General features: G+C 34.6%; 1 protein-coding gene across 3 annotated transcripts; it reads left to right on the top strand.

Moving 5' to 3' along the window:
* Nucleotides 1-10,505: 10,505 nt before the first annotated feature.
* On the top strand, nucleotides 10,506-14,290 carry LOC110664247 (E2F transcription factor-like E2FF). Of its 3 annotated transcripts, none has more exons than XM_021823866.2 (11): nucleotides 10,506-10,828; nucleotides 10,918-10,985; nucleotides 11,282-11,334; nucleotides 11,444-11,521; nucleotides 11,604-11,657; nucleotides 12,087-12,168; nucleotides 12,331-12,398; nucleotides 12,514-12,586; nucleotides 12,668-12,729; nucleotides 12,837-13,239; nucleotides 14,194-14,290. In XM_021823866.2, exons 1-11 carry the CDS (start codon nucleotides 10,740-10,742, stop codon nucleotides 14,202-14,204), a joined length of 1,041 nt encoding a protein of 346 aa, XP_021679558.2. In that variant the 5' UTR covers nucleotides 10,506-10,739; the 3' UTR covers nucleotides 14,205-14,290. The 3 variants fall into 3 exon arrangements, with proteins under 3 accessions (XP_021679558.2, XP_021679550.2, XP_021679566.2); XM_021823858.2 differs by having other exon boundaries at nucleotides 13,814-14,290; XM_021823874.2 differs by lacking the exons at nucleotides 12,087-12,168; nucleotides 12,331-12,398 and having other exon boundaries at nucleotides 13,814-14,290.
* Nucleotides 14,291-14,640: the final 350 nt, after the last annotated feature.

The following is a 14,640-nucleotide window of genomic DNA, read 5'->3' as shown; positions in this document are numbered from 1 at the left end:
TGAATGAATATATTGTCACTTACTAATCCCAAAAATAGACAAAATTCAAATAAATAAAATGCTGAATAAATATCATAAATACCCCATAGGTAAACTGCGGAGTCTCTATAAATTTAAATAAAAACTTAAACTGTTCAATAAACTAAACTAATTATTAGTCCGAGAAAACATGAATTCGGGCATACCATGAAAACAAATCAAAGTTATCCCTCTCCAGAAAATGGTCTGAATATTTGGATCAGCTGCAGAATTCTACTAATCTGAAACAGATAACAGACAGAGAAAATGTGGTTTGAGCTAGATGCTCAGTGAATGATAATTATAGCACACAACGGAATAGGAACAGGCAGACGCTTGATTAATTTCAAAATAAATTTTCTATTCAATAAAATCATGCTCATGCTGTCAAAATCATTAATAAAATAACTTCATAAAATATATATATAAAAGAAATTCATTCAATAAAAATTTTATGGTACAGTGCACCAGGGTGATGATACCCCACATCACCAAAGGCCAGATGGTAAGCTCGCTACTAGATATTAGATACGTTCCTCCTCCTTCACATATATCAATGCATATGATACTAATGCAAATCATAAACTGCAATGATGCATGACTCGACAATGCAACCTAATACCGTGATAGTTCACACGGCGGGGCCAGATAACAGAAATAGATACTGGGTACAGGTACCAATTCAAAATAGAAAATCAATTTGTACAAATCAATTAAAATCAATAAAAAAAATTTCAGATAGCAAATAATAACTGATAGTGCAATTCCAATAGTGTATTTCAATAGTTTCAGAGAGTCAATAAAATCAAATCAATCTCAAAGCAATTTAGTAACACATCGGTAATTTTTATAGTCAAATATCAATCAATATAAATATATTAAAGGCATATTCCCGAAATTTTAATGGGTCTAATGCAGAGATAGTTGACAAAATCAATTATTTAATCAAAATCAAAATAAAATTCAATAATAAAATAAAACTCTAGAAAATCACATATAAAATAATTGTTAAAATATTGATTTAAAATTTATTTAATAACAAACTTAATGCTAAGAAATTTTAAAAGGGACTAAAACGGTGTCATGTACTATAATTACCACTCACCTGGAACCTCCAAGATAATAGTTATTTTCAATAGAAGAGAGACAATTTCAATTGACTGATTGAATATTCAAATCTCTTATACACCCAAAATATTAATATATATATATATATATATATATATATATATATATATATATATATTTCAAAAAATAATAAAATAAAATAACATATATATATATATATAGACACACGACGGGATGGGACGGGACGGGAAGATTTGCGGTGGATGAACATGGGACTTGCGGATTTGCAGTGGGCAGTTATACTTTTATATATATATATATATATATATATATATATATATATATATATAACAAGATGAATGGTATGAACTGATGAATGCGAATGGATGGGACAGAACATCCTGTCTTTTATATATATATAAACTGATGAATGCGAATGGATGGGACAGAACATCCTGTCTTTTATATATATATATATATATATAACAATTAATTATTGTCCAATAGTAATTATGATCAACCCAATTCAATACTAATGATCAAAGAAAAAAATAAATAAATTTCTAAGGTAGTTGTAACAAATCAATGAAAGAAAATAAAATCAAATTCACCCATTATTGAATAAAGAATGAGAATTTTTACCTTGAAAACAGAATCGAATGTGATGACTAGAGAAGTAAAAATTTAGGGATTCTCTGTTGAGAGTATTTGATAGAAAAAAGGAGGTGACAAACAGGTTTTGAGAGCAAAGTTTAGCAGAACAGATGATTAGGGTATATATATATATCTCAAGAGTTTTATTAGGTGTAGAATGGGATAAGAGTTATTATTGAACTGGGTTGTTCAAATTGCAGATATATATTTAATTTCAAAAATAATATATATATATATATATAAATAAGCAGACTATGCAATAAAATATATATATTTTTTATAAATATATTAAATTATTGTTAGCTAATTAAAATAAATAATAAATGTATATGGGTTTCCACATACTTCCCCCCTTAAAAAAAATTCGGTCCCCGAATTTGAATAGACAAAATTCTAACCTGAAGAATCAAATAAGTGAGGATATTTGGCTCGCATTTTAGATTCTGCCTCCCATGTGGTCTCACTACTTGAGTGATTATGCCACAAGACTTTGATCAAAGCCACTTCCTTAGATCGGAGTTTCCTAATTTGTCGATCTAAAATCTTTACTGGTTGCTTCTCATATGACATATCATCCCTAAATTGTATGGTTTGAGGTTGTAAAACATGGGATGGATCTGGTACATACTTCTTAAGCATAGAAATATGAAAAACTGGATGTACATGTGCAAAACTAGGTGGAAGGGCTAAACGGTAAGCAACTGCTCCAATTCTCTCCAAAATTTCAAATGGACCAACAAAACGAGGGATAAGCTTCCCTTTCCTCCCAAACCTCATGATTCCTTTCATAAGGGAAACTCTCAGAAATACATGATCACCAATCATAAATTCTACATCTTTACGCTTAGGGTCAGTATAACTTCTCTGTCGACTTTGAGCAATCAAAAGTCGATCACGAATTAGTCGAACCTTTTCTGAAGTTAATTGTATCAACTCTGGTCTAGTAAGCCTTCTTTCTCCAACTTCATCCCAACAAACCGGTGACCTACACTTTCGACCATAGAATGCCTCATATGGAGCCATCTCTATACTTGCCTGATAACTGTTATTATAAGCAAACTCCACTAAAGGCAAATGATGATCCCAACAACCACCAAAATCCATAATGCATGCATGAAGCATGTCCTCTAATGTCTGTATGGTCCTTTCTGACTGTCCATCCATCTGAGGGTGAAAAGCAGTACTAAAGTCTACTCGTGTTCCTAGAGCTTTTTGGAATTTCTTCCAAAATCGAGAAGTAAACTGAGTACCACAATCAGAGACAATGGAAACTGGAACTCCATGAAGACTAACAATCTTGTTTATATACAACTGTGCAAGTTTAGCAAAGTCATATGTAGTCTTCACAGGAATGAAATGAGCAGATTTTGTCAATCTGTCCACTATCACCCAGATTGCATTATAACCACCTCGTGTACTAGGTAAACCCACAACAAAGTCCATGGCAATATGCTCCCACTTCCACTCGGGAATAGGCAATGGCTGAAGTAACCCAGATGGTCTCTGATGTTCTGCCTTAACCTGCTGACAAGTCAAACATTTAGCAACAAAGTCTGCAACATCCCTCTTCATGCCACCCCACCAATAATGCTCCCTTAAATCACGGTACCTATTAGTTGAACCTGGGTGTACTGTGTAAGCAGAATGGTGTGCCTCCTCCATGATTTCTCTTCTCAACTCATCAATATTGGGGACACAAAGTTTAGTGCCATAACGAAGAACTCCATCATCATTCAACATGAATCCTTGAGCTTGGTCCTGATGAATACTATCTATAATCTCACACAGTTGAGAATTCCTCTTTTGAGCAGCCTTAATTCGATCAATCAAGATAGGCTTAACTCGAAAATGTGCTAAGAATGATCCAGCTATGATTTCAAACTCTACTCCCTGATCTAGCAACTCATGTAATTCACCAATCAAAGGCCTCATCTTGGCAGATATATGGGCTAAACTACCAGAAGACTTCCTACTTAGAGCATCAGCCACCACATTAGCTTTTCCAGGGTGATACTATATGGTGCAATCATAATCCTTTAGCAATTCTACCCATCTTCTTTGCCTAAGATTAAGATCACGTTGGCCAAAGATGTATTTGAGACTTTTGTGGTCAGTGAAGATTTCACAAGTCTCACCATACAGATAGTGCCTCCAGATTTTCAAAGCAAAAATTACTTCAGTCATTTCCAAATCATGAGTTGGATAATTCTGCTCGTGCCTTTTCAACTGACGAGAAGCATATGCAATAACCCGTCCATGCTGTATCAAAACACATCCTAAGCCAATCCTAGAAGCATCACAATATACTACATAACCCCCTGATCCAGATGGAAGGGCTAACACTGGTGCTGTAGTTAAATGAGTCTTAAGCTCCTGAAAACTTTTTTCACAAGCCTCAGACCACTGAAATTTTACATTCTTCTGTGTTAACTTAATTAAAGGTGCTACAATACGAGAGAAGTCTTGAACAAACCGTCTATAATACCCTGCTAAACCCAAGAAACTACGAATCTCTGACACAGTTGTGGGTCTAGGCCAATGAAGCACTGCCTCAACTTTCTTCTTATCAATGCACACCCCATCCTTCGATACTGTATGGCCTAGGAAAGCCACACTATCTAACCAGAACTCACATTTTGAGAACTTGGCATATAACTTGTGTTCTCGTAAGGTCTGAAGGACAATTCTCAAATGCTGCTCATGCTCTTTCTTACTCTTTGAGTACACTAGAATGTCATCGATGAACACTATAACAAATTGATCTAAGAAAGCCTTGAAAACTCTATTCATGAGATCCATAAAAGTGGTCGAAGCATTAGTAAGACCAAAAGACATTACAAGAAATTCATAGTGTCCATACCTAGTCCTAAAGGCCGTCTTGAGTATGTCTTCTTTCTTAACCCTCAATTGATGATACCCAGATCGAAGATCAATCTTGGAAAAATACTTTGCACCTTGAAGTTGGTCAAACAGGTCATCTATGCATGGAAGAGGATACTTATTACGCACAGTTACCTTATTCAATTGCCTATAATCAATGCACATTCTCAAAGATCCATCCTTCTTCTGTACAAATAACACAGGAGCACCCCATGGAGAAACACTAGGGCGAATAAACCCCTTATCTAGTAGGTCCTGTAGTTGCTCCTTCAACTCCTTAAGTTTTGCGGGTGCCATACGATAAGGTGGCATAGATATGGGCTCAGTTCTAGGAACTAAGTCTATACCAAACTCTACATCTCGCTTCATGGGTAAACCTGATAAATCTTCTGGAAACACATCAGGAAACTCCTTAACTACTGCAACATTCTCCAAACTTGCACTTTCTACCTAAACATCTCTAACATAAGCTAGATACCCTTTACACCTCTTTCATAATAATCGCCTAGCACTCACTATAGAGATAAGATTACTAGAGGCTATACTGTGATCTCCCTGAAATTGAAATTCTGCCTCCCCAGGAATTTTAAAGAGTACAACTTTATTATGACAATCCAATGAAACGTGATAAGTGGCTAACCAATCCATGCCTAAAATCACATCAAACTCAAACATATCCAAAGAAACAAGATCTGCAGCTAATTCCCTATCTCTAATGTGCACTATACATCCCTTATACACTATATCAGTGTCTATTGCATCCCCCATAGGTGTTGATACAGATAAAGGATACTCTAACAAAGTAGGTGGTGTACTAAATCTCATGGAAAAGTATGGAGAAACAAAAGAATGACTGGAACCAGGATCAAATAGTACTCTAGCATCAAATGAGCAAATAGGAAGTGTACCTGTCACTACTGCATTAGATGCCTGAGCATCCTGCTGAGTCAAAGCAAAAACTCTAGCTTGACCTTTACCACTAGATATCTGTCCCTGAGTTTGAGCAAATCCTCTACCACCAGAACCTCTACCACCCTGTCCATGACCACTAAAACCTTAACTTCTACCACTATACTGTGAAACTGGTTGAACCTAAGAGGGAGCAGAATGTGTTGCTTGACCAGCACCCTGAGTTGTCTCACTAGTAGGACAGTCCTGTCTACGGTGTCCTAGTTGTCCACAACCAAAGCATGCTCCAGTGACCTAATGACAAGTGCCCTTATGTGGCTTACCACAATGCTGACAAGGAGTGGTAATAGGCTTAGTGCTAATCTGGTTATACCAAGCATTCCCTGCATGTGTCCTCTGCTCACGTCCCTGACTAACTCCAGATTGATGTGCCCTATTGCCAACTGTAGACTGAGAACCCTGCTTATTATCCTGATAAGAACCCTGATGACTTTGTCCTCTGTTAAATTGATTACCTTGACTATCTTTCTTAAACCGCTTGCGCTGCTCACGAGCCCAACATTCATCATCATACATCTCCATCTGCCTAGCCCAATCAACCACCTCCTCATATTTAGGTAGTTGTAAAGGAGATCAATTAGCCTATCTTGTAAGCCCCTTTCAAACTTGCGAGCCTTCTTCTCCTCATTTGGAATCAAGTGTTTACCAAAATGGGATAATTTGGTAAACTTCATCTCATACTCTGTAACTGTCATTTTACCTTGCTTCAAGGTTTCAAACTCCAAAGCCTTAGCCTCTTGAACACTAGGAGGGAGAAATCGCTCCAAGAAGAGAGAGTGAAACTCAGGCCAGAGGATAGAACCTTCAGGTCGCCCATTCTTCTTAGAGATATACCACTCACGAGCAACTCCCTTAAGCTGATTTCCTACCAACATCACCATCCTAGCACTACTGCAACCCATAGTGTCATAACACCTCTCCATGTCATCTAGAAAATCTAAGGGATCAACTAATGCATCTTCTCCAGTGAACTCCTTTGGTTTTAGCTTGAGAAAGTCTGTAGAGTCAAGGAATCGAGCCCTATCCTGAGCTGGTGCTGAAGTAGAGCCAACCACTGGTTGTTGTGATTGAGTTGTAAGGTACTCAGCTATAGTATTAACAGCATGATTCACTGCATGCAATCCCGCTGCCAGTTCTGCCACAGTAACTTGACCAGCCCTAGGTGCTTGAGTTGCAGTAGCTAATTGGAATGGTTGTGCCCCAGTCTTAGCTATAGGCGTCTATTCAAATGTCTGATAAATAGTTTGAGGTGGTACCTCCCCTGTTGGATCAAGGTTTGCACCATTAAGACCCTTGGCCCTAGTTCTCCTCTTACGTCTAACAGACCCAGGCACCTATTCATTTTAATAAACAAGCATTAAATTTGAAAATGTGAGCCAAATTAAGACAGGTGAGAAGGTACGAAGGACGTAGACATCTAAAGCAATGATAAACTAAAAAGACGTTAAGGATCCTATGCTCCGCAAGTTTACTAGACCTCAACCGAGCTCTGATACCAACTTTGTCACGACCCAAAATTCTAAACCGTGACCGGCGCATAATTTAATTATTCTTAAATCATGCAAGCCTTATCAGAGTATTTTGAATGAATATATTGTCACTTACTAATCCCAAAAATAGACAAAATTCAAATAAATAAAATGCTGAATAAACATCATAAATACCCCATAGGTAAACTGCGAAGTCTCTACAGATTTCAATAAAAACTTAAACTGTTCAATAAACTAAACTAATTATTAGCCCGAGAAAACGTGAATTCGGGCATACCATGAAAACAAATCAAAGTTGTCCCTCTCTAGAAAATGGTCTGCATATTTAGATCAATGCGAAATTCTCACGATCAAAGCAGGATATGACAGAAGCGTGGTTTGAGCTAGATGCTCAGTGAATGATAATTATAGCACACAACGGAATAAGAACAGGCAAATACTTGATTAATTTCAAAATAAATTTTCTATTCAATAAAATCATGCTCATGCTGTCAAAATCATTAATAAAATAACTTCATAAAATATATATATAAAAGAAATTCATTCAATACAAATTTTATGGTACAGTGTACCAGGGTGATGATACCCCACATCACCAAAGGCCAGATGGTAAGCTCGCTACCAGATATTAGATACCTTCCTCCTCCTTCACAGATATCAATGCATGTGATACTAATGCAAACCATAAACTGCAATGATGCATGACTCGACAATGCAACCTAATACCGTGATAGTTCACACGGCGGGGCCAGATAACAGAAATAGATACTGGGCACAGGTACCAATTCAAAATAGAAAATTAATTTGTACAAATCAATCAAAATCAATAAAAAAAATTTTAGATAGCAAATAATAACTGATAGTGCAATTCTAATAGTGTATTTCAATAGTTTCAGAGAGTCAATAAAATCAAATCAATCTCAAATCAATTCAGTAACACATCGGTAATTTTTATAGTCAAATATCAATTAATATAAATACATTAAAGGCTTGTTCCCGGAATCTTAATGGGTCTAATGCAGAGATAGTTGACAAAATCAATTATTTAATCAAAATCGAAATAAAATTCAATAATAAAATAAACTCTAGAAAATCACATATAAAATAATTGTTAAAATATTGATTTAAAATTTTATTTAATAACAAACTTAATGCTAAGAAATTTTAAAAGGGACTAAAACGGTGTCATGTACTATAATTACCACTCACCTGGAACCTCGGAGACAATAGTTATTTTCAATGGAAGAGAGACAATTTCAATTGACTGATTGAATATTCAAATCTCCTAAACACTCAAAATATTAAAAATATATATATATATATCAAAAAATATTAAAATAAAATACATACATACATATATATATATATATATATATATATATATATATATATATATATATATATATATATATATATATATAGAGAGAGAGAGAGAGAGAGAGAGAGAGAGAGAGAGAGAGACACACACACACACACACACACGACGGGATGGGACGGGACGGGAAGATTTGCGGTGGATGAACATGGGACTTGCGGATTTGCAGTGGGCAGTTATACTTTTATATATATATATATATATATATATATATATATATATGATGAATGGTATAAACTGATGAATATATATATATATATATATATATAACAATCAATTATTGTCCGATAGTAATTATGATCAATACAAATCAATACTAATGATCAAAGAAAAAAAAAATTTTCCAGGATATTTGTAACAAATTAATGAAAGAAAATAAAATCAAATTCACTCATTATTGAATAAAGAATGAGAATTTTTACCTTGAAAACAGAATCGAATATGATGAATAGAGAAGTAAAAATTTAGGGATTCTCTGTTGAGAGTATTTGATAGAAAAAAAGAGGTGACAAACAGGTTTTGAGAGCAAAGTTTAGCAGAAGAGATGATTAGGGTATATATATATCTCAAGAGTTCTATTAGGTGTAGAATGGGATAAGAGTTATTATTGAACTGGGTTGTTCAGATTGCAGATATATATTTAATTTCAAAAATAATATATATATATATCTAAAAATAAATAAGCAGACCATGCAATAAAAATATATATATTTTTTATAAATATATTAAATTATTGTTAGCTAATTAAAATAAATAATAAATGCATATGGGTTTCCATAAAACTATTTTTCTTAATAAAAATACAGTTTTAGATGTTGAAAAAATAGTTTGAAAAAAGATATTTTGTTAGTTTAGTATTTTTTATTACTAAAATTTATTAAATTTAATTTTAAATTATTTTTTAATACTCTCTAAATAGTATATCTAAAATAGTATAGAAACATGAAAAATGCTTTGTATCAAATAACAGCATCATGCCATTTAGGGGTGAGCATTGGTTCAAACTAAATTGAACCGGACTGAACCACTAAAACTGAATTAACCAAAATTATGAATTTTACAAACCAAATCGAACCGAACAACTAAGGAAATCAAACTAAACCAAACCGCACTAATTCGGTTCGGTTCAATTTGATTCAGTCGGTTTCTCATTCTACAATTCTAATTTCACATTCAATATCACAGGCATCACAAACACAAATACTAATTATACAAATTTAATTTATTCTCAAATTTACAGTTTCAAGAATAAGAAATTTCAACAAATAACAACCATATAGATTTACATTTGCAATTTCATAATACAATCAACATACAAATTGAATCTAAATAAAAAAGAAAAAAAATCTAATACCAAATTTCAATAAACAAACCCTAAACATAAAAATTAAAAATTCAAATCAACAAACCCCAAACATACCCAAAAAATTCGTTGAAGAAGAATTAACTTGTGTATAGATCCATGTTTAAAACCCAAAAAAGTAAAATCAAGAATGTTCTTTGAATACCCAAATCATCAAATTCAAAAAACATTTTAATTTTGCCCTTTTGGGATTTGAGGATGAAGACTAGAGATGAAGCTCATGCATGAAGACCAAATGGTATTGTCACGTGGTTATGGTGCTGCATGCCAAGAAGAGGAAGAAGAAGAAGAAAAAGAATTGTGAGATGGTCGCGTCGCTCGGTGATGGTGATGACGGGATAAGAAGAAGAAAGAAGAAGGTGATAGTGATGATGTTGTAATTTACAGAAAGAAGAAGAGTAGAGGCAGCAAGAATGAGAAAGAAGGAAAACATGTTGATCAGGGTTTATTAAAATTTATATATACTACCCCAAAACATAGCATTTTAAGGAGACATAAGAAAATTTATTCGATTCGATTTGTAAATATTTCACTCTGATAATTGAACTGAATTAAAAAATAAAAAACATTTTAAACTTAAAATTAAACTAAAATTATTTTAATTAAAAACTGAATCAATTAAATTGAATTGACTTGATTCCATTTAATTTTTAAATTTGGGCCGAATATTGCATAGCCGTAGTACTGCCGTTAGCTGGACAAGGGCAAACAAGTCATCCCGTACAACCGCGCCTCAGATCTCAATTTGAATTCCCGCGATCCAATACTCAGAGACATCAATCCGAATCCGGTTTTGAATTTGGCAAACCCGCCATTGACCCCTTTCTACGGTCTCTCCTTCTCTTCTCCATAGGAAAACTGAAGAAATATTAGATTAAAAGAACCAGATTTCATTGCCTTTCGTGGCAGATTTTTGAGGGAAATGTCCTCGTTTGTTTCTCGGGAATCTGATCCAAATGGGAGACAATTTTACTGCCGTAAAGAGAAATCTCTAGGAGTTTTGTGCACCAAGTAGATATATATATCTCTCTCTTTTGGGTTCAAAATCTTGTCAAAGATTAGTGCTTGATTCATTGTTTTAACTGTTTTTTTTTTGTTAGTTTCTTGAGATTATATGATAGTGGTGGTGTTGACTCAATTGGACTAGATGATGCTGCTGCCAGATTAGGTATCTTCTTATGATTTTGCTACTACCTTTTTTTTTAATTTTTAAATTTCCCTTTGTTTGGTTGCCGAGTAAATGGAAGAAAACAAAAGGAAAAAAGAAATGGATGTTTGTGGCTTTGGTAAAGCTCAAGTTGTACCAAGCCCCAGAATTGTAGCTGTATGGAGTCAAAAGGAGGTCTTTTTTTTTTTAATCATAATTTGTTTAAATGATTTCTTTATTATGGGCATTATCTCTGCAGCCAAACTGTTGAATTAGAGTTTCTGACTGCATATATTTGAACACATTTGGGCTTGCAGGAGTTGAAAGGCGCCGGATTTATGATGTGGTCAATATATTGGAGAGTGTTGGTGTAAGATTTTTAATAGATTTTATTTATACCCTTTTGTTAAATGACTTTCCCTAGCTTGTAGAATGTATTTAGATATATTCTTAGTAGTAAGTTTATGGGTTATATGAAGGTTGTAGCTAGAAAACAAAAGAATCGATACTTATGGAAAGGTTTTGAAGCAATTCCTCGTGCTCTTGAGGGTCTCAAGGTATATAATGCTGCTTTGCCTCTCATATTAGAGGACGTATGTGTTGAAACCGTGACAAAATATCGTTAGTTAATTGTTGCAGGAAGAGGGTTTCAGAAAGAATTTTAGTGCTTTTGCTTCCTGCAATTCGGCAAAGGTATATCAAATAAAATTCTACCTTAGTTTCCCTCTAATGCTTTTTTATTGCCAAGTAAATGTTGCATTGTAATATAACCTTGGAGACTTAGCGGTCCTCATGCCATTGCTCTAGACTACACACGACTACATTGATCTTAGTAGAACCATAGGAGATGCATGATGCACCTGGTTCTAAGTCAGTAGATGATAAAAAGGATTCTGATTGTTTAGTTGGTAGTCTATTGGGTGTTAAATACCACTGGATGAGCTCCTTTCCTTACCGGCATTAGAAGAACGTCACATTATGTCTGGGTTAAATTTCACTATGTGATGGATGATTAAGAGATTCATATAAGGTTAAATTCTATCTGTATCATTTCCTTCAAGTTCTCAACAATACACCAATTCTGTGATCCGTTGTTGTTGTTATTATTATTATTATTATTAGGTTACCAATGAGAATGAAAATGAAGGGTCTTCTAGTTCAAAAACTGAAGGTCAAGATAATTCTTCAGTCACATCGAAACCTGGTAATTTATTTGTTGCTTTGTTTTGTCATTTGATTTTCAAAGTAATTTGCTCATTCAGTCACCATTATATGTGTCATCTCCACCCTTACCATTGACAAGCCAAAGATTAGCCATTTCATGTGATCATATCAATTTACTTCGTAGTAGCGTTTGTTTATATAGAGAACAAAAGAGAAAAATCACTATGGCTTCTCACACAGAATTTTGTCAAGCTTTTCCTTTGCTCAGATGTAAGTGTTTCTCCCCCCTGTCAGGAGCTGGTTACATGGCCTTTTTCTCTTTCTTGCTTTCTTTTTTTTTTTTTTTTTTTTTTTTTTGTTGAAAGATTTTATTGATCATCTACAGGTGGACATGATAACGCTTGATAATGCAGCTGCGTTATTGCTGGGTGATGGTCACAATTCAACAGCTATGAGAAGTAATGATCTTGGTATCATCTTTTTGCTAAATATAGATTTAGAGTAATGACTGACTGTTTTATACCACGTTTATTCTGCAGCAAAAGTTAGACGACTTTACGATATTGCAAATGTTTTTTCTTCCATGAATCTGATCGAAAAGGTATATATAATATAGTCAAAACCACCTCCTAAGCTAACAAAAAGATATTATGTATAGTTTTCCTCATCAATTCTAAACTTTTCCACTATTGGTTGACTAATGTGCAGACCCATCACCCAGATAGTAGGAAACCGGCCTTCAGGTGGTTAGGATGGAGAGGAAACAATGGACCTGTGACTTCTTTGGATCTGAAACAGCCAAACAAGAGGATTTTTGGGACTGACATTTCAAACTATAATATGAAGAGAAACAAAGGGGATTCTTCTATTGATTGGAACTCAAATCAGAAGGAAAATGTTCCAGTGATTATTAGATGCAAGGATTTGGAAAATGATTGCAATGAAAACAAACCAGATCAGCATACAAAACATAGCTCAAAGTGTGTTGAATTTGGCCCATTTACTCCTGTGGGTGTGCAAACAGTTAGTGATTCTAAAAATAAAATTGTGAGCCGGATTCAGGACTTGGAGAGACTCGCTTTTACTTATCATCCTCAGTATAACAATCAAGGTACGTCCTAGATTTCATTACAAAAGTTCTTTCTAAGGTTTAGCCTGGTTAATTGGGAAGCAAAACACTAGCAACAGTTTTGTGCTTGCTTGTCAACTGGCAATCTGCAATTCTGCATACCTTGTCCTTGTGTCCGGGAAACAGCTCTGTCTTTTCATGGCTTATGATGCCTGATGATCCTTAATTTTGATTTGAGGCTTCATTTGGAAAGAAATCACTTTTAAATCCTTAAGCAGTCTTTTCTTCTCTTTTCCCTATCCGAAATTTACTCCCATTTCTCTACAATACGTGAGCCACACATTTTTTTTAATCTCATAATTGTTTGAATGATCACTACACTGTTTATGTAAAGACAAATGCTACACAATCTAGGTTCCCCCCTACTCTATTTTTTCTTACACATCGCAAGTTATCTTTCAGCTTTCAGTAACTCAATTGGTGTTTGGGATTTTCTCTGTTGCCCAGGATCTGCATCGTGCATGATAGTAATGTGTACACCCACACGATACTTTACCTAAAACTATTGTGATTTGTGGTAACTAATATGGGGTGTGTTTTGTCAATGGTGTGGCAGTCCTCAGTGACCTTTTTGGTCACTATGTGGAGGCTTGGAAATCATGGTATGTTGAAGTTGCTATGAAAGAGAAGACACAGAAAAGATCCTGATACTTTTCTCAGTTGCTTTTACTCCAGATGACCAACACACAAAATCAACAAAGACCATACATTTTCTTCATTTTCTATTTCTTCAGTTATAGAGGTTCATGGCTTTTTGTTGGATGCATTATCTTGATGTGCCAACGGGATAGCCTTCATCTTTATTATCAACCTTCTTATTGTGAGTTTGGAAAGAAGAAGAAGAGCTGAGTAATTGATTGATTGATTATCTTGTTTCTATACTGATCGTTGACTATGGAATATAACATTTATTGTCAATTTCTTTTCCCCCATTAGGCTATTACTGAAATATGGGAAGGGAACTAGCTATCAGCTTCACAATTATGTAGAAGTTCGGATCAATTTCCACCAAGCAATCATTTTTTCCTGCAAACGTTTGCAATGAAGTTTTTCAATTTGTCAATGGATGTGTTTCCAGAATAGAATATGATGCTATAGCACATTTGATGCCCTGAACAATTGTGGGCTCCCATCAAACACCTGTTTTATTTTGTGTTGTCAATATTGCTCTAACATGCATTGGAACATCAAAACCAATCACATGGATCTCAAAATTAGCCGATTCAACACATGAAACGTTATAAACAAGCCTCATATACGCAGAATTGTGAATATCCTATTTCTGCCAGATGTTGCTAAATGCCAACTTTGATGGCCTATTGAGCTTCAAACTCACGCAGGAATAGATTTCCAGAATATTAGGCACCCGTATATCTTTTCTGG

This window comes from Hevea brasiliensis, chromosome 18 (genome assembly GCF_030052815.1).
Source record: "Hevea brasiliensis isolate MT/VB/25A 57/8 chromosome 18, ASM3005281v1, whole genome shotgun sequence".
In the NCBI taxonomy this organism is placed as follows: domain Eukaryota; kingdom Viridiplantae; phylum Streptophyta; class Magnoliopsida; order Malpighiales; family Euphorbiaceae; genus Hevea; species Hevea brasiliensis.
This window is presented reverse-complemented; position numbering and strand designations above follow the sequence as displayed.

Bases quoted from the DNA above. Each gene is read 5' to 3' on its own strand.
- LOC110664247 (XM_021823858.2), top strand. From the start codon at position 10,740: ATGTCCTCGTTTGTTTCTCGGGAATCTGATCCAAATGGGAGACAATTT. The intron at 10,986-11,281 runs GTATCTTCTTAT...TTGGGCTTGCAG, and splicing joins TGATGCTGCTGCCAGATTAG to GAGTTGAAAGGCGCCGGATT. The intron at 11,522-11,603 runs GTATATAATGCT...TAATTGTTGCAG, and splicing joins GTGCTCTTGAGGGTCTCAAG to GAAGAGGGTTTCAGAAAGAA.